The sequence below is a fragment of the Megalobrama amblycephala genome, linkage group LG3 (assembly GCF_018812025.1).
Source record: "Megalobrama amblycephala isolate DHTTF-2021 linkage group LG3, ASM1881202v1, whole genome shotgun sequence".
NCBI classification, from domain to species: domain Eukaryota; kingdom Metazoa; phylum Chordata; class Actinopteri; order Cypriniformes; family Xenocyprididae; genus Megalobrama; species Megalobrama amblycephala.
In genome coordinates, this window is record NC_063046.1 from 18947104 (window position 1) to 18967195 (window position 20092).

General features: G+C 36.9%; 2 protein-coding genes across 9 annotated transcripts in view; one reads left to right on the forward strand and one right to left on the reverse strand.

Annotated features, from left to right (window-relative positions):
* The window catches only part of ano5b (anoctamin 5b), a 40498-nt gene extending 24214 nt beyond the window's left edge, over window positions 1–16284 (reverse strand). Inside the window, exons 1-2 of one of the 2 annotated variants that reach the window (XM_048184433.1) lie at window positions 15948–16284; window positions 5667–5728 (exon numbers count right to left, since the gene is read on the reverse strand). In XM_048184433.1, coding sequence (XP_048040390.1) covers window positions 5667–5728; window positions 15948–16023 — 138 coding nt within the window. In that variant the 5' untranslated portion in view covers window positions 16024–16284. Of the gene's footprint in view, window positions 1–185; window positions 311–5666; window positions 5729–15947 lie in introns of those variants that run through there. The other variant, XM_048184434.1, reaches the window with a different exon arrangement.
* Window positions 16285–17254: 970 nt separating this feature from the next.
* Window positions 17255–20018, forward strand: tssc4 (tumor suppressing subtransferable candidate 4). Of its 7 annotated transcripts, none has more exons than XM_048184439.1 (4): window positions 17255–17314; window positions 17657–17781; window positions 18054–18117; window positions 18293–20018. In XM_048184439.1, exon 4 carries the CDS (start codon window positions 18373–18375, stop codon window positions 19258–19260), a length of 888 nt encoding a protein of 295 aa, XP_048040396.1. In that variant the 5' UTR covers window positions 17255–17314; window positions 17657–17781; window positions 18054–18117; window positions 18293–18372; the 3' UTR covers window positions 19261–20018. The 7 variants fall into 7 exon arrangements, with proteins under 7 accessions (XP_048040396.1, XP_048040393.1, XP_048040400.1 ...); XM_048184436.1 differs by having other exon boundaries at window positions 17256–17314; window positions 18054–18072; XM_048184443.1 differs by having other exon boundaries at window positions 17256–17314; window positions 17657–17764.
* The last annotated feature ends 74 nt before the right edge of the window (window positions 20019–20092 follow it).

Here is a 20092-nt window from a genome sequence, read left to right on the forward strand (position 1 = left end):
ATTTCATATATAATAAGAATACATGTGATTTAAAGTTTTGTTGTGAACAATAACGATGAACTATTCATATAGCAGTCAGTACTGAAAATAAATTTTCAAAAAAGCATTTAAAAAAAAAAAAAAAAGCTCTACCAAAGTAAGCAACAATCTCTCCTAGGTCCTGAACATGAATGTTGTATCCATACCTCAGTTCGAGCTGTCATAATTTTATTTAAGTGCTCCAATAGTGTTATGTCACCAAGAGCATGTACAAAATGTCCATGTCAAAAGCAGTGCTAGCAAATGCTAACAGTGAGCTGCACACTCTCTCACACAGAGACCTCTGATAAGAGTAGGTCACTCCCCCTTACTGCAGAGAGCTGGGGGAAACATGCTTTGGCCTGGAGACTCTCCTGTGACAAACTGGTTTATACTGTTATGTGACTGAGATCACAATCACATGCTCATTGTAATATTTCATTATTTACAAAAAGCAGAGCTACAGTTTCAACTCTGGATGCCCCCTTAATAAACTGATATTATAAGGGTGAGTAATTCCATAACCTTGCAGTTATTTTTTATTAGCATCCAAGTTTAGTTAGATATTAAGACAAAAATGTACCATTGCACATGGCTTGCCAAAACACTTCTTTATTGCTGAGTGCACGAAGTTGAGGAAATTATCATTAGCAAAGTGCACCAGCAAAAGAAACAGAGCAAAGGCATAATCTATTGATGCCTGCTTACATAGCTTCATGTAAAAATGCCAAAAACAATGCTTAAGACTTTTATATTGAAATGGAACAATAAACTAAAAGGTCCTATGTCCATATCAGAAAAAAACAGCATCTATATAATAAGCATTTCCTAAACATATTAGAGTTTGAATATGTTCAGGGATGCTTCAGTCATGGAAATATTTCCAGGCCAAGAAATGTCATTATTGCAATTAAATGAATGCAATCTTAAAAATCATACAAAATTCAAGGAAATGTCTGCAGTGATTTTTTTTCTATTTATGTTCTGCTAGAATATTCCTCCTTATAGAGAAAAAAACATTTTGCATGTCATAATAAAGTTTGATTTGTGGGTGAACTGTTTTTTTAAAGGGTTAGCTCAGCCAAAAATGAAAATTCTGTCATTAATTACTCACCCTCATGTCGTTCCAAACTCTTAAGACTTTCATTTTGTCTTCGGGAGCACAAATGAATATCTTTTTAAAGAAATCTGAGAGCTTTCTGTCCCTCCATAGACACAGGGCTGGGTGATATGACGATATTGTCGTATATTGACGATGTCTTGCAAGTATCGCGATGTCGATAATAAAAGCTGTCAGGGTTTTACAGCCGTTACTTCATTGTTCCAAAGAAGGATGGAGGGTTGAGTCCCATTCTAGATTTACGTGTATTAAATCGCTCTGTTCAGAAGCTCAAGTTCAAGATGCTTACACTCAAATAGATCATCCCACAGATCAGGTCCGAGGACTGGTTTGTGACAATAGATCTGAAAGACGCTTACTTTCATGTATCCATCCATCCTCAGCACAGGAAGTTCCTCAGATTTGCTTTCGGGGGTGAAGCTTATCAATACCGGGTTCTTACTTTCGGCCAAGCACTTTCACCCCACACCTTTATAAAATGCGAGGATGCAGCTATGGCTCCTCTGAGACTACAGGGCATTCGCGTATTGAATTATATCGATGATTGTTTGATTTTAGCTCAATCCGAGCGCATGGCAGTTCAACATCGAGATGTTGTTCTGTCTCACATGAGAAGGTTAAGGCTGAGACTCAATGCCAAGAAGAGTGTGCTTCTTCCAGCTCAAACTACCAGCTATCTAGGGGTAGTCTGGGATTCAACTATGATGCAGGCACATCCATCTCCTGCTCGTGTGAATTCCATTCTCTCAGCCATGAATGGGGTGAAACTAGGCCAGTCACTTACTGTAAAAACAGTTTCAGAGACTGTTGGGTCTGATGGCAGCTGCATCCAACGTGATACCTTTTGGCCTGCTGCACATGAGACCCTTACAGTGGTGGCTCAGGACCAAGAGGTTTTCTCCGAGGGGAAATCCGTTTCGAATGATCAAGGTAATGCGGCGATGCCTTCGTGCTTTAGTCATGTGGAAAAAGCCTTGGTTCCTGTCCCAAGGGTGGCCTGTGTTGGGAGCTCCTTGTCGTCGTGTAATGCTAACGACCGATGCATCCCTCACAGGTTGGGGGGCGATCATGAGTGGTCGCTTGGCTCAGGGTCTCTGGGAGGACCATCTACTTTCCTGGCACATAAATCGTCTGGAAATCCTCCTGTGGGCCCAGGGGAAGCTCCTCTCCCTCAGAGTGGCTTACATCCCGTGGCATCAAAATGTGGGGGCAGACATCCTGTCATGGCAGGGGCCGAGGCCCGGGGAATGGAGACTCCACCCCGAGGAGGTGGAGCTCACATGGAAAAACTTTGGTTGAGCAGAAGTCGACCTATTTGCTTCGAAAGAAACGACTCATTGCCCAATGTGGTTCTCTCTCACTCATCCAGCCCCTCTGGGTCTGGACACCATGATGCAGAAGTGGATAAGGCTACGTCTGTACGCATTTCCCCCGATCGCTCTGCTCACAGGAGTTCTGGAGAGGGTTCGCCGGGACAGGGTCCGTCTCATATTGGTAGCCCCGTTCTGGCCAACCCGAGTTTGGTTTGCGGACCTTGTGTCTCTTCTCGACGGCTCTCCTCTGGAGATCCCTGTCAGACAGGAACTCCTGTCTCAAGCGGGCATCACGATACTTCACCCCCGCCTGGAGTCATGATAACTGTGGGCCTGGCCTCTAAGGGGGCTAGGCTCATAGAATCCGGTCTCTCAACCAAGGTTGTAGAGACTATACTCCACTCCAGAGCTCCCTCCACAAGGAAGTTGTATGCCTATAAATGGAAGTTGTTTTCTACCAGGTGTAGACAATGTCAGTTGGACCCTGTCCATTCTCCTGTCAGCTAAGTGCTGTAATTTCTTCAAGAAAAGTTCTTTGATGGTTTGTCTCCTTCCACCTTAAAAGTTTATATGGCGGCTATTTCCTCCTATCATGCTTCCTTGGGTCAATCTTCCGTGGGAAGAGATCCCTTAGTCATACGCTTTCTTCGTGGTGCTCTGAGGCTTAGGCCTTCACTATGTACAAGGACTCCGGCCTGGGACCTGACGTTCGTTTTGGAAGGGTTAGCATCTGCTCCCTCTGAACCTCTAGAGGAAGTTTCGGAAAAATTCCTTACTTTAAAAACTATCTTCCTGCTAGCTTTTTCATCTCTCAAAAGAATTGGAGATCTTCAAGCTCTTTCGGTTGATCCTTCATGTCTGGAATTTGCGCCTGGTATGGTTAAGGCTTTTCTTCATCCTAGACCAGGTTATATACCCAAGGTCCCCACCAACATCCCAGGGCCGATTGTACTGCAGGCCTTTTGTCCTCCTCCATTTTCCAATCCAGTTCAAGAAAAACTCAATCTGCTTTGCCCGGTTAGGGCACTAGACACGTATGTCCACAGAGCTGCCCTGTGGCGTTAAACTGAACAACTTTTTGTCTGTTATGGGTCTCCTAAGAAGGGAGGCCCTGCGTCTAAGCAGAGAATGAGCAAGTGGGTGGTCGAGGCTATCTCACTTGCTTACGAATCTACCGGACAGCCTTCTCCTTTGGCTGTCAGGGCACACTCTACTAGGGGTAGGGCTGCCTCAAAGGCTTTAATCTCGGGGGTCCCCCTCCATGATATATGTGATGTGGCTGTGTCTCGATGCAGCTCGAAGTTCCCATGAAAGAGAACATCTTGGGTTACTTGTGTAACCTTGCCTTGCCATACTTCCTGCGTGCCTGCGAGTGCATTGCTTCAGCCAATCAGAAGCTAGCATTCTTTGTTCTGGGTATGCTTTTAGTTTCCTGGTCTGTGACGTCACCTGCCTCTGACTTTCCGTCATGCCATTGGTTCGATTTCACAAGTGCTTCATGACGCAATCACACAGGAGCGTTCCCAATGCGTCTCGACGCAGCGTCTCTTTCCCTATTCAGGGAACCAGGGTTACACAAGTAACCCGAGATGTTTTGTCACGCATGTGTTTAACAGACTATATTGGATTCGTGCATTTACATCAACTTAGGCCTAGCCTATACCCACGGTGCAGAATGTTAATTTCTGTTTAAACCGACAAGATTGTTAAATTAGAATTAAAAGGCTAAATTAAATTAGAATGGATAGCCTAAATGTCTATGACTCATTAAAAATAACAAAATTTGTTTTCCAGTGGTTTCGTTTTACACGCGCAAACAACAGAAAAGGAGGATTCACATCACGCACCTGCAACTCATATAGCCTAAATAAAAGGAATAAATACACAAAATGTATTCACTTAAAACAATTAACAGATTAACAAAACGAAAAAAAAAAAAAAAAAAAAAAAAATGAAGCCATATGCTGTTTTAATTGATTTATTTTTTTGCAACGCTCTCCACACAACGTTCAAAAGGAAACTAAGACGGAATAAAGCGGTATCTGTTTTCTTTATTTTACAAAAACAAAATGTTTTGTTTTTATTGTAAGTGTACACAGATATTATAAAAGATATAACTCTTTACAGTTTATGTATGACCAAAAATTACTATTTTAAGTTGTTTTCATTGGTGTAAGGAAGCAGTTCAAGTGATCACGCCGGCACCTCATGCACACACATCAGTAGCACTGCTTGACATTGCAGCCTGTTCATTATCGAAATAAATGAAAAATAAAATTCACAAACAACATTTGTAATTACTTATTTTTCCAAATAAATAATTATAATTTTTTATTTCTTTATAATAAGGAAACGTCGGAGCTCTAAAACATGAGAAAAAAAAAAAAAACTTCAGTGCATGCTGGCTATGTTGTCTCCAATGGGGGCGGGGCGGGGCTCGGGTAGACGATATTTTCGGATATTGCAATATTTTTTTAAGGCGATTATCGAAAAAGTATTTTTTACATATCGCCCAGCCCTAATAGACAGCTACATAACTACCACATTGACGCTTCAAAAAGTTCATAAAGAGATTGTAAAACTAATCCATATGAATTGAGTGTTTTAAGCCAAATTTTCTGAAGAGACTCCATCACTTTAAATGATGGATAGATTTAATTTAGGCTTCTATTCACATATAAACATAGATCAGCAAACATAAACAGAAGCTCAACTGAAACTGCTTAATGCGTGAGAACAAACTTCTTCCAGAAGCTCAAACGTGCTGCGTAACACAAGAACAAATCTCATTGAATCTTGCACGCATCAAGCAAACATGCTTGAGCTTCCGTTTACCACAACTGATGTGTGAGTTAATGAATGTTCATCTGTGAATATAAGCCTAAATTCAATCTGTTCATCATATAAAGGCGATCGAGTCTCTTCAGAAAATTTGGACTAAACCAAGAGCTATAATTAGACATTTATAAGTTCAAATCGGCCAACCATAAATATTTAAAACACAGTTGTAAATGTTCTCCAGTACTCAGTTGGGAGGACTCATGGTCTGAGTACATTCACACATATTTAAACTACCACAACCTCAAAATGTGACCTATTTTCCACATTACATATACCAATCACAGCAGTAATCTGTTACTTTTTCAAACATAGTAGAGCTAAACCACAAACTATGACAAGATATCTGAATGAGATGAAAAAATCTGATATGTTACCTCTCGGTGACCAGGCAGTTGTGTCCCTCGGTCAGAAATGGAGTTAATGCTGCCATTATTACCTGCAAAAGACACAGGGGAAATGACATCAATATATATCAGAACCACAAATGCTATAGTCTTATTGGAAACATCATATGCCAGCCCAGATGAATTCATGCTCTTCCAAAATCTCAGGAAAAAACAACAAAAAAAAACAGAAAAAGTTGTACATTTAGGGGTACGTCACTGGGGAAGTACTGTTAAATGGACAACTTTGTGCTTTATTTACCCATAAAAGGTTCATATTAGAACCTTAAGGGTAAATAGCAGTACACAATGGTACAACTTTTTGCACCTTTAGATGAGGTACAAAGCTTTCTCTTTAAGAGTACTGCCCAGTGACAAGCTGTTGTACTGTTAAAAGGTACCATTTTTGCATTTTTTTTAAGACGGTGTATAAAAACAAGAAAAATTGTGTTACATAAAAATAGGGCTTTTTCAGCACAGTAGTTCCTGCCCACATATATCGCAGGTCGCAGACCAAAGGTGGACAGTATTAATGTAAACTACAGACTAGAGGTATTTAAATGACATTCATTCCACTATGTTTCAAGAGACACATATGTTTTCAGAATATTTTATTTAAATTTTCCTTTGCTGAACAGCAGCTCCAACTTAAATAAATTCAGCGTTATACAGCGTGTTCGATTCTACAGCCGCTGAAGTGAAATATCACATCATTTGACAAAAAGGTTTACATATGTACGTGTCATTTCTATCTTTGCTGTGCTTTCTCCCCCACATACTTTGGCAGAAATTCCATTGGTTAGTCAGCCAACGACTTAAATGCTGAGCAGCCAACTTTGTGGGATAACAGCACTTCCTGTGGGGAACAGTCAGGCATAGTGTTCTCTTTTTGTACCAGGATACACTTTACACAATGTCTGGCTAGTGCATGATTAGTGAGCACTCTTGTCACTCAGTCATATTTCAGATGGTTAACACATGGACAGATTAGATTACAGTCTCAGACTGGTCGTTCTGTTAATTCGATTGTGCTTTATTAAATTTTGAATGTGCTGCCTTAATTCTATAATTTTTTCAGAACACCACAAATCAATACGTACAACAAAAACAAAGTTACACAACACTTCAGTCACCAAACTCACACATCTCTCACACATTCAAGCCGAAATGGTGGTGCATTTCTGATAAAAGTAGCTTTAAAGACACACTCATATCCAGCCGTAAAGCACAGGCATGAACCTTAACAAGTTGACAAAGGTTACAGCTATGAGGCAACGGAATGAAAGAATAAAGACGTCAACATTTTATTAAAAATCTTCAGCATTTGGAGCAAGGTTTACATCCCCAAATATGTGGTACCACAGACAAGCACACTTGTCACAATATGGTTTCTGAGATGCTGATGAAGCACAATAAAATAATAATGAAAACGAATATAAAGCAGAGGATGAGAAAACGGCAGAGTGGGGGACGGACAGACAAGTGGCACACGTAGCTCTGTCCGTACCTGCCTGAAAGGTCCTCCGGTAGCCCGTCAGAACCGCACAGCCATCTTAACCCAAGAGACAGTTAGGGGTGTAAAGATGGAAATAAAATTTTAAATGCACTCAAGCAACTTTTTACATGCATTTATTTCAGAGGGAAAAGAACACGTGTGTGGGTTAACACTTTAAACCATTACAAAAATCCCAAAAAACTGCATTTGTAGGTCTGGTCTCTATCGTTTCCGTTCTATGAGAAGACCAATATTTGCTCCGAGCAGAACCAACAGGTGCTGTGGTCTCGCAGGCTTCCTCTGATCGTGTTATTATGAGTGATGATTAGGCCTACTGGGAAAACAAGGCTTTGATAATGGCACCTTTGTGTAATACTTTGAAGCAGAGAGGGAAAAAGCAGCAGTAGTGTTGATAAAACCTGTCTGAGTACAGACCTGTGGCCCCCACAGTAATTTCCTAGTAAACAAATCAACAGTTTAACTGAATCTGTGTGCTAAAGCATACATTTTCTGTTCAGCAGATAGAGACAGAGATGGGCTCAGCTTGTTCAGCAGATGGGCTGAAAATATATTCACAATTCCGATTCACCCTCACCAGTCACATGACTCGCTATAGTAGGAATATAAAGTGAACTGAATTTATCGGCTGAATGAATCAAGCTTATATCATTGCACTCTTAATGCATGACAAAACACACAACTCTCAACAGGAAAAGTGTGCCAGGAAACATCATCAGAGAACATTCACGGAATAGCTATTTCACATTAATGGCAACTAAACCACAATTCCAAACCACCACATCTTGTGTTCAGGGAACAATGATAATAAAAAAGCTGCACAGTAACACAGGAACTGTCTCTTTATCAACAGGATGCAATGCTGTCTCAGATGAATTGGGGAGCTCCAGCAAAGTCTTAAATTAGCAAAGCAAATAATGACTATACTGTGAAGTCAGGAGAAGGACTGTTTATAGATGTACAGATAATATTCATAATTCAAATTAAATGGATACAAACATCTTTGTGTCACGCACACAAACAAATAGATGCATAAATATTCATACAGATCTCTGAACTGAAGCACTTATCTAGCTTCTTTTTTTAAAATGAAATGTATCTTATCACTCTGTTGATATTTAAGGGCCATGATCATTCATAGAAATATATATATAATATATTTTATATATTTATTTGATCATGGCCCTTGAACATCAACAGATTATATATATATATATATATATATATATATATATATATATATATATATATATTATATATATATATATATATATTATATTATATTATATTATATTATATATATATATATATATATATATATATATATATATATATATATATATATAACATTTCCATAAAACAGAGTGATCCCTTTAAGAGTTTATTTATGACTTACTGGGTCAACTACTTGTTCATACAGTATGGCTATCAAAGAGAAAACTAAATTAAAGAGCCTGTTGCTATAGCAACAACTCTTGCTTTCTTTCTCACTTTCTCCTGGTTACCAACAAGTGTAACCTCAAGTGTGTGTTGTCTGCAAGTGGTGTGACAATTAAAGAGTTTTAATTCAGTTGTGTTCTTTCGAAAAACAACAACAAAAACAAGTAATTTCATATTATGCTATTTTAATAAAACATTTTAGTAATTCTGTAACTGAATTCATTTCTTTATTACTTTAGAGATCAAGGAAACTCATTCATGCACATACAAACATAGCAGGCATGGTGTGGCAGGGAGGGCTTAGAAATCTATTCAGGGTCCACACGAGTGTCTATAAGATGCATTCTCTAAAGAGGATACCATGAGGTCTGCCCTGATAAGAGAGACTGTCTTCTGAATGACAGCCCAGGGTGACAATGCACTGATAAACACTGAAGAGACAGCAGGACCATTCACACTGTCAGACACGATACAGTTTACTATACAATCCCTTGGAAAAGCAAGAGTCAATAAAAGTTTTTCTATAGGACAGAAATAACACCACTTCACAATTAACAATCATTAACAACTGTAATATGTGCATTCTGCTGTAAAAATTATGGGTTTGAGATTCTGCTGGTTACAGAGCTATGCCTATGGAAGTTTGCCGAGGCCCCTGGTGGTCACCAGCTCCCTGGTTAAGAACCACTGTTTTAGATCTCACTGACAAACATAAGATATTTTATGTCAAACATAAACAATTACTGTAAAGTATTATTATTTTATATTACTATTTTGATTTTATCCTGTTATTCTTTTATTTGTTTGTTTCACAAAACACATTCATAAATTAGGCTTTTCCCCAAATTTCAACTGGCCCTAGTTCTGTAACCTGAACAACCTCAAACATTTATACAGCAGAATGCTACCACAGAGGACTGCACATTTTTGCAAAATTTAGGGTTGAGAGACTTGAATCCCTAAAAGTGGAATTTTGAGCAATCTTTATCATTAAAGGGTTAGTTCACCCAAAAATGAAAATTCTGTCATAATTTACTCACCCTCATGTCATCCCAAACCCGTAAGACTTTTGTTAATCTTCGGAACACAAATTAAGTTCTTTTTGATGAAATCTGAGAGCTTTCTGTCCCTCCATCGACAGCTACAAGACTACCACTTTGAAGCTTTAAAAAGTTCATAATGAGATCGTAAAACTAAACCATATTAATTGAGTGGTTTAAAATTTTCTGAAAAGACTCGATCACTTTATATGATGAACAGATTGAATTTAGGCTTATATTCACATATAAACAATCATAAACTCACACATCAGTGTGTTATGCAGCACGTTTGAGCTTCTGGAAGAGGATTTCTGGATCAAGCAGGTTAGGTTACGCTTCTGTTTATCGCCGATCGATGTTTATAAGTGGTAGTTATCTAGCTGTCTATGGAAGGACACAAAGCTCCCAGATTTCATCAAAAGAGATCTTCATATGTGTTCTGAAGATGAATGAAAGCCTTACGGATTTGGAACAACACGAACATATTTAAATCGGTTCATGTGAGTACAGTGGTTCAATATTAATATTATAAAGTGATGAGAATATTTTTGGTGCGCCACATGAACCAATTTAAATATGTTTTTAGTACCTTTATGGATCTTGAGAGAGGAAATGTCTATTGCTCCCTATGGAGGCCTCACAGAGCTATCGGATTTCAACTAAAATATCTTAATTTGTGTTCCGAAGATTAATGAAGGTCTTACGGGTGTGGAACGGCATGAGGGTGAGTAATAAATGACAGAATTTTCATTTTTGGGTGAACTAACCCTTTAATGTGTGTATAATGGAAGTAATTGAGAAATTTTCATTTTTGGGTGAACTAAGCCTTTAAATCTGGATTCTAAGTCTAAGGAACAAGAATGTGCAAAAATGAATTGTGCTCTAGAGCAACGTTTGCCAACCATTTTTTTGGACATAAATGGCAAAATGGCATAAATAGATATTGTAATAAAAATAGTACTTACATTTAATGTGAAACTTAAGCTTAAGTCATGTATGAACATAAGGTCATATAGGTTGCTATATGATGTTGTTGGTGATGATGGTGATAAAACAAATATAGTTTTAAAACAAATTTACATATAGCCTTTGTCGGCCAGAAACCTCGTAACACAGTGTCATCAAAATTGGTATTGTGGCTTCATATATGACTCTTCAAATACAAAAAACCTTTATAAAAAGTGTTTCTGTTTGAGCAAAGAAAATGTTGTACTAATTCAAACATCAGTTCTTTATTTACCTCACTTCGTTCACGATAGAGGCGGGTGGAGTTGTTTGAGGATCCAATAGTTATGAGGTTTAGTCACAAGCTCTTTCAAATCCTTTTCATTGGTTAAATATTTGTACAACCCACATAAAGTCATAAAGGGTGACCAATAGGATTCATTTTTAAAAATAAAATAAAACAAAACAAAATACAAAAATGATGAAATATAAAGATATGTGGTTTCCGCCTGAGAGTGACAATATATTCTTATTTGTAGCATTTATTTATTTATTTTTTCGCATTTGATAATTTTCCACGGCACACCTGACAACATGTCTCAGCAAACAAGTGTGCCACGGCACAGTGGTTGGGAAACACTGTTCTAGAAATCAGTTTCTGTTCCAAAGAGCTCAGACCATCCCGAGCTGAGATATTGAAGTTTCCGTAAACATCTGTATAACCAAAATTTGTTGTGGGCCATGACACAAAGAAGGCTGCTGTGATCACACCAAGTAAAATAAAAATAATAAATGGTGGTTTTATAATACTAATTGCAACTCTAAAAAAACATTGAGGTAATCATGCAATCAAAATTAGAAGAAATGGTCAAGCGACCTCTATTTGGACCACTTGAGATTGATTAATAGTCCATCTCAGTGTTTACAAAAAAGTAATTGGATTTAATTATTAATTAAAGAAAATTAAAACAGGCTATCTAAAACTAAACAATTAAATTAATGCTTAGTCATGATACTATATTGGTATTCCTGCAATAATGATGATGATGATGATAAAATGCAATATATTACCATGCTTCAATTACTGCAGCAACAGGAAGCTTTATAGCTAAAATGAAAAGCTGTGTGAGAAGGGCATTATGTCATGCAGATGTAATGAGCTGGCAATTAGCTGTGGGTTCTGGGTTGATTTTCTGTTTTAGAGCTGCTTAAACAATGTATTAATCTCGCTGTGAATTAGGTACCTATGAATCAAACGTAGGCTATATTAAACTCATAAATCTCTTAGTGCACCTGTTACCGCTAAGCATCTGGCTAATATAAAACTAATTAAAAATAATTCACTTTGAGTTTTAATGCATTTCAGTCTGATATATTTCCTTACATTAATCAAAGAGTGCAAGTAAGATACACATACATACATACATACATACATACATACATACAGGTATATATATATATATATATATATATATATATATATATACAGTCCAAAAGTTTGGAACCACTAAGATTTTTAATGTTTTTAAAAGAAGTTTCGTCTGCTCACCAAGGCTACATTTATTTAATTAAAAATACAGTAAAAAACAGTAATATTGTGAAATATTATTACAATTTAAAATAACTGTGTACTATTTAAATATATTTGACAAAGTAATTTATTCCTGTGATGCAAAGCTGAATTTTCAGCATCGTTACTCCAGTCTTCAGTGTCACATGATCCTTCAGAAATCATTCTAATATGCTGATTTGCTGCTCAATAAACATTTATGATTATTTTCAATGTTGAAAACAGTTGTGTACTTTTTTTTCAGGATTCCTTGATGAATAGAAAGTTCAAAAGAACAGCATTTATCTGAAATACAAAGCTTCTGTAGCATTATACACTACCGTTCAAAAGTTTGGGGTCAGTAAAAATTTTTATTTTTATTTTTTTTGAAAAGAAATTAAAGAAATGAATACTTTTATTCAGCAAGGATGCATTAAATCAATCAAAAGTGGCAGTAAAGACATTTATAATGTTACAAAAGATTAGATTTCAGATAAACACTGTTCTTTTGAACTTTCTATTCATCAAATAATCCTGAAAAAAAATATTGTACACAAATATTTTGTACAATTGTACACATTAAATGTTTCTTGAGCAGCAGATCAGCATATTAGAATGATTTCTGAAGGATCATGTGACACTGAAGACTGGAGTAATGATGCTGAAAATTCAGCTTTGCCATCACAGGAATAAATTACTTTGTGAAATATATTAAAATAGAAAACAGTTATTTTAAATTGTAATAATATTTCACAATATTACTGTTTTTACTGTATTTTTAATTAAATAAATGTAGCCTTGGTGAGCAGACGAAACTTCTTTTAAAAACATTAAAAATCTTAGTGGTTCCAAACTTTTGGACTGTACTGTATATATATATATATATATATATATATATATATATATATATATATATATATATATATATATATATATATATATATATATATATATATATATATATATATATACAGTGCACAGCATTAATGATTACACTACCTCTGAAACTTAAATTCAGCAATTACTCTTTACTTGAAAAACATGTTAGGGTTCTTTAGAGATATAATGTTCCAGAAAGTCTGCTTGATCAATTACCAAAGAAGCGTGTCAAAATTATTTAGGAAAATAAGATTCTCTTATCAAAGTGTATTGAAATGTTGTGTTGCAAAAATGAGTACACCTTGCTGACAACAATGGAACCACTTGGGAGAGAACTGGAGACTTATTTCTTAACACAAAATAAGACAGTGCTACAAAAGGATTACCAAATCATTGTTTTCAGTTTGAAAATATAGCAAATGTAACACAGAAATTCAAAAACAATGGACTTGTGATAAGGCCCCTGAATAATCAGGCCTTCATTTTAAGCTTTCATTTAGTGATTTTTTTGCTAGACAAAGAGCAGGAGAAATACCAAGCTAGTGTCTCAGAGCCAGCAAAAGCTATGAAAAGAGTGACTGTTTATCATACAGTGAGATGCAGCCTTCGGAAGTGACATGAATGCTTGTTGTTCTCACTGGAACTACCTACTGTAGCCAAAGCACAATAAAGTCAGTTAGCCTTTTCCAAGGCCCATATTTACAAAATGACTTCTGGGAATCAATACTCTGGTCTCATGAGACCAAGTCAATCTTTTTGGATCTAACAGCATCCAAAATGTTATGGTGTTGCTAGAGGAGGAGTACAATGAGAAGTGCCTGGTTCCCACAGTAAAGTTCAGTAGTAGTAAAGCTCTTACATAGGGATGTATGAGTGCTGAAGGTGTGAGGGAGTTGTGTTTTATCAATGCTGCCATGAATTCACACACCACTGTGTGATGTAATACATAAACTTGAAACAGAAGATGCTACCCTCTCCTAATTCCCTACGTTATTGGCATTTTTTTTCAACATGACAATGAGGATGTGCATTCTCCCAAGGTGAAAAACCTTCTGTGGACACGCATTTCACCCAGTCTTAACACTCTTGAGCACCTGTGGGGGATTCTGTAGAGACGAGTTAAGCAACACATTTTAACATATTTTATAGCTATTAATGACATATATTTCTCTGTTTTTATTAAGTATATGTTTAATACATTTCAATTTTGCCATCTTTCCATGAATTGTATAAAGTGATCATACATCTTTTGTATTCGTTCAGAGGCGGTGTACGCATTTATGCTGTGCACTGTATATACACACAAATTCAGAGTCACTGTAAATCCCTCTGTTGTTTAATCACACATTGCAGACATAATGTGAGCCATGGCTTTGCCACAGTCCTGGTCGAGAAGCATAATCAAATTATTATCCAGTGAATCACCTATGATCAGTACATGATTAAATAGTTGCAGTGAAAAGCAAAGCTGGAGGAACAGAGAGAGATTAGGCTGGGGTTTCCCTGAAATATATATTTTTCCAAACAAACAGCCACTTCTCTTATATTCTATGATTTCTCTTTCCTCTGAACCACTCCCTCCTACAAAACACACATTCATGACACTGGAAAACCTTGGCATTAGTCAGAACAACTGCAGAGCAAATATTAATGATGATAATAATAATAATAATGTCACTTGGGCATACAAACCCACACACCTATGTGAACACGAGTCGAGGACATAAACTTACACCTACATGCCTCACTTAATATAAATCTCCCTCTAGCCTTACTTTAAGCTTAACAACTATTACTCAACCTGTGCAACAAAAAGCTTCATGGTGACAAGAGCTAAGCATCAGACCCAGTACTGATTTATTTCAGCTCAATTATTCATTTTACATTATTAAAAAAACAAGCCGAGTAATATCAAATGTGGGATCAAACTACACTGCTGCATGACACATCTGTCACATCCCTGAGCTAAAACATCAGCACAGGATATTCTGTTTAGATAATACCGTTATGTTGTCAGAGGGTTAAACCAGGAACATTTTCCTAAGGCCATGTCAAAGGGGGCCCACTAAGGTCCTCCATGATAAAGCTTATTCATTGGGTATCATCCTATAAAATAATGATTTTGCTCTTTGTTTTGGTGCAATACTACAAAATCGAGTAACTAATATGCTACTCTGATACAAAGAGAATTCAGTCCACTTCTTCCTTTATTCCACATTCTTTGAGGAGGAGCCTGGTGTTTTCTAGTCTAAAAATGTCCTGTGTGCAGGGGCACTGAATGAACTCTGAATGAGTCACAAAGACACCAGACATTTAACTGAATCAACATAAGGTCTGTTTGATTCCCAAGTTAAGCTGGGACTGAGGCCAAACCATGTGGCAAGACGGAGTAGCGTGAAAGCTAATAAAAAGGGGTGGTCCAAACTGCTCTTAAAACAACAATTCATACAAATAAATATCACCTTTCTCTGTTCTTTTTCAAAAATCCATAGGTCACGTAGATAAATGACCACCAGGGCTCTTTTTGTGGATTTAAACCATTATAAAAACACGATTTCGTAATGCACGGTACCAGGTAACAACAGTCTTTGGGTGTAGACCGCAACTTTTCCATGGCTTTGCCATTTCAGGAACTTATTTCAATTTCAGCCAACACCGCTTATTTGAATACATGTACTGTTTATACGTTTTTATTTTGTTAAGGGGACCTGACCTAGTGAATATGTTGCAGTGTTGTTGCTTTTTTGTCATCATCATTCTTTGTCTTTGAAGTGATCCTGTCAGCTGATTTAACACAGCGGTTACATTCATTTATCTTTTCATTTACTCCCAATAGACTGACCTTCTCATTACGATTTTGAACAGTGCATATAAGGTTTACATAACTGTTGAAGCAGTTTCCTTACCTTCAATCTGAGAATCCAGAGTATTGGACATTTCTATTAAAGTAGCTTCTTTCGTCTTCCCCGTTATTCTCTTCATGTTAAGTTCGTGCGGTTCTTTTCTCCCACGGGACAATGAAACAAAAAAATCTGTAAATCAGTCAGTTCAGTCTCCTTTTTGGCTTGAGTAAGGTGCCGAAGAAGATTTCCGCTTTCAAGCTTTAAGATGTTAGTATGGAGAATGTAGTGGCTAAACAGTGAATCCCTTTCTTCTCCATAACATCAAATTACTACATCGGCGGCGAGCTGAGGAGATGTGATGGTGATGATGATGATGTCTTAAAGGGGAGTGGCTTTCGGTCGGCATACTGACATAAAATTAGTGAGAAGTATTACGGGGTCTGAACTGTCACGTTCTTTATTTCTTATGTGTTCAGTCACATTACTAAATTGTTTTAATGAATTCAAGAAGAATCTGTAAAAGTATACATATTAATTTATCATTTTTGTCCTGTACTCTTATAAGCACATTGTGCTCCTTACTATATGTTCTTCGACATATCCATTACCTCAATTAATTTTTAATGAAAGCACACTGAGCAAAATTGCACGTGCTTCTTAGAGCGTTTGCGCCCTCTGCTGGTTATCAGACAGACAGACGTGTGTCCCAATCCTCCATAGTACCCTGTAAAGTGGACTTCAAAGGTATTCAGATATGTCGTAATTGCCGTAAATAAGAGATGACAGCACGTGACGCTGTACTTGGAGCAGTTCACGTCTGCAGTGGTTGCGTGGTACATGCTTTTCACAAGTCAGAGTAGTTACGGAAATGGCGTGAATCAAATCTTTTTTTTTTTTTTACTACAGTCTATGGAATCAAATCGTAGTGAGCAGGGCAAACGGAGTAGCCATTTGTTTTTAATAATAGTGAAATTAACCACATATATTTTCATATTAAACATCACAACATTAGCAATAAATTTAGTGGTTTTTTGTGTGACAAATTATTAGGTTATTCATTAAAAAAATAGTATAATATTTTCTATCATATCTCAGACATATCTACATATCTACATTTTCTACATATCTCAGATTCATTTGAACGTAAATGACTCTGAACTGACATATATTATATTATATTATATTATATTATATTATATTATATTATATTATATTATATTATATTATATTATATTATATTATATTATATACACCCCTTGCTATGCATGTTGGGAGCAGTGAAGAACTAGACTTTTTCTTTCTTTCTTTCTTTCTTTCTTTCTTTCTTTCTTTCTTTCTTTCTTTCTTTCTTTTTTTTTTTTTTTTACAGATAAACTACATTACCCACAAAGCATCTCTTCGTGGATTATGCGCACTCACTGCAGCTAAAGGTATGCTACTGCTGCTTATGTGGACAACTAGATACGAGTCAACTAACTAAGTAACTTTCAAAATTATGGTTTTTATATTTAAATCAGCGTGTTACTGTAAATGTCGTTGGTCCTAAGGGGGTTTTGAGAAATTTTGATTACGTTTATCATCACAGCTAGGCCGGATAGCTGCGTTAGCTGGCTTAACGTGTGATTAGAGAAGATAATGTTTTGGTCACTGACATTTCATTAATATAATGATTTGTTTTAAATGCATGCAATTTTTTTTAAATGTTTTGATTTCTTCTTCTTTGATAAGTAGACATATACAGATATGCTGATGTTGGTTTTGTTTTATACAAGCTTACATAGGCAGAAGAGGACAACCGCCAGACTAAACGCTATGGCCATAACTTTGATCAATACTGTGGAATCAGTGATTTTAGCTAAACTGACCAGCACGCAGTACTTGTGAGTCTTCAACCGCAGTAAGATACCTCTATGCACCCAAGCATTGTTCCAGCTGTATAATAATTTTTTTTACGTTCTTCAGATTAGTGCCATTATGAAGCATGTAACAAACGCATTAATAACCACAGCATCACAAGATCTGTAATAAATAAATATGGATTTTAATAATTAATCATGATTTGAGATACATGTCCTTAAGTATTATTAGATCACTGTATAATGCTGTTATGTAATTGTATGTTTACTGAGTGAAGATCTCACTGCTTGTTTCTCATTCTTGTTCCTACAGGTGTCTCAAGAGACTTTTGGTGAGCGAATAATTCCTCATCTTTGCTTTTCTCTCCATAGTTCATGTCAGTTGTTTATGAGTTTGTCAAAATATAAAGTTCAAGATCACCATTCTATGAAGTTTATTAGCACTAGTGATAATTTAATTTACTTGATGTGTTACACTTTGAAGAAACTGTCAGGAGATTCTGGTTTACTGCATCAGTAATACAAGTTTTTCTTCATTTCTTTCTTCTTTAGATCTTTCACACAGTATCTCAGCATAAATATCCAGCTTCTAATCATATCTCTTGACCTAACCTCAGATTAGTAGTAGCACAATGAGTGACCCAAACTGCAAAGAAAAGGATGCTCCCAACAGTCTGTCTAATAGAGATACGATTGAACTTCCAGATGATCTCTCCTTGAGCGACTCTGACTCTGATGAGCCCACAGAGCATTTCGGCAGAAAGGTTGAGGACTTGTCATCGTCCTCAGAGGAAGAAGGTGAGACGCAGCAGCATGTCCTGTCTGTTCCTCAAGAAAATCCCACCTTCAGACTGATAGGTGGGAGCTCTGGTTTCTGTGATCGGAGCAAGGACATCTTTGCACAGTTGGATAGTGCTGCAAAGATAACATCTAAGGATCTAGGTGAAGACAACATTCTTGATGGCACGTTTGCCCGTCCTGCTCCACCGTCACCTCCACAGGGACCTCAAAGAAAGTGTGGTGTTGATCAAGAGGCAACCAAAAAACAACCTCCAGTTAAAAAACTCCCAGACTACCTTGCACACCCTGAGCGCTGGACCCGCTACAGTCTTGAAGATATCGCTGAAACCAGTGATAAAAAGAATAGTCAGGTCGCTCATCAGTACATTCAGGGGCTTCAAGACAGCCGGAGGTCTCAGAAAGCCACGCTGGAGACCTTCACTCCAGCATTCAACCAGGATCACAGCAGCAGCAGCGAGAATAAGATTGTGTTCACTAAACCCAAAAGCAAAGAACAAAGTGGGAGCAAACTCGACCATGCTAAGAAGGAAGAAGTTGGCCTTCAACACTTGGATGATCCCCACATTTCATGTGTGAAAGAAGAGAAAAAAAGGAAGTGGGGGACTGAGAAAAAGGATGAAGACAAAATGATGTCCAGTATTGTCTTCAACAGTAGCAAGAAAGTAAATCGCAAACACTTCCGTAAAACACTGGAAGATGATGAAGGTGGCACAGAGTGAGCACTTTGAACTTTAATACTTAAAACTACTGTTTTAATGTTTAACATTGTTTTGTATAAAGTGGTTTGACTATCCAAATATCTTGGTTTGGCTGTATAATCCATGAAAAGCTCTTGCTGTCATACTGTACAGGCTACTTCTCAAAGGATAGCATAATAAAATGACCCATTATCTGTAGACTGTTAACCTGTATGCAGTGGTATCAGTGTTTTAGTGTCTATACCTTTATTTTGTGTCTTTATGATCACTTTTCATGAATAAATTTGACTCCGTTGTGTACTTTGAGATCACGTTAAATAAGTGTGCTTTGTCTTAATGTTGGTGGAAATGTTCGCTCAATGTTTTGCATGGCCATGTGATGATTGATTGATGATGAACAATGCAAATTAGGGAATTAATTCCACTTCTGGTACAGCAGCACAAGGCTAGAAGAACCATGGACTTGAGGACATCTGCTTTCAGCCGAATCCCACTGTAAACCATCCTTGGACTCAGCCGTTTTCCCCCTCCTCTGTAGAGCATGTGTGTTTTAGTAAATTATTACAGTTTAAAGTCTTGAGGATGATATTCAGGTTTTTTCAGAGAAACCAAATGTTTGGGGGTTTGACCATGAATAAACTTGGAAAATTCAGGATATTGCAAAAGTATAATTTGCGCACCTAGAAAAGTCATTTAGCTTTATGTAGTCTATCGGTTTTAGTAGTTGTACTCAGTTATAAAGTATTTCTTTGGATTAAAAATACGTTTTGTGAATGCAAGCCCTGTGTTTTGTAGTTATTATTTTGTGTTTTTATGGAAACAATTTTGCTTATAATGTGTAGCCTTCATTTTT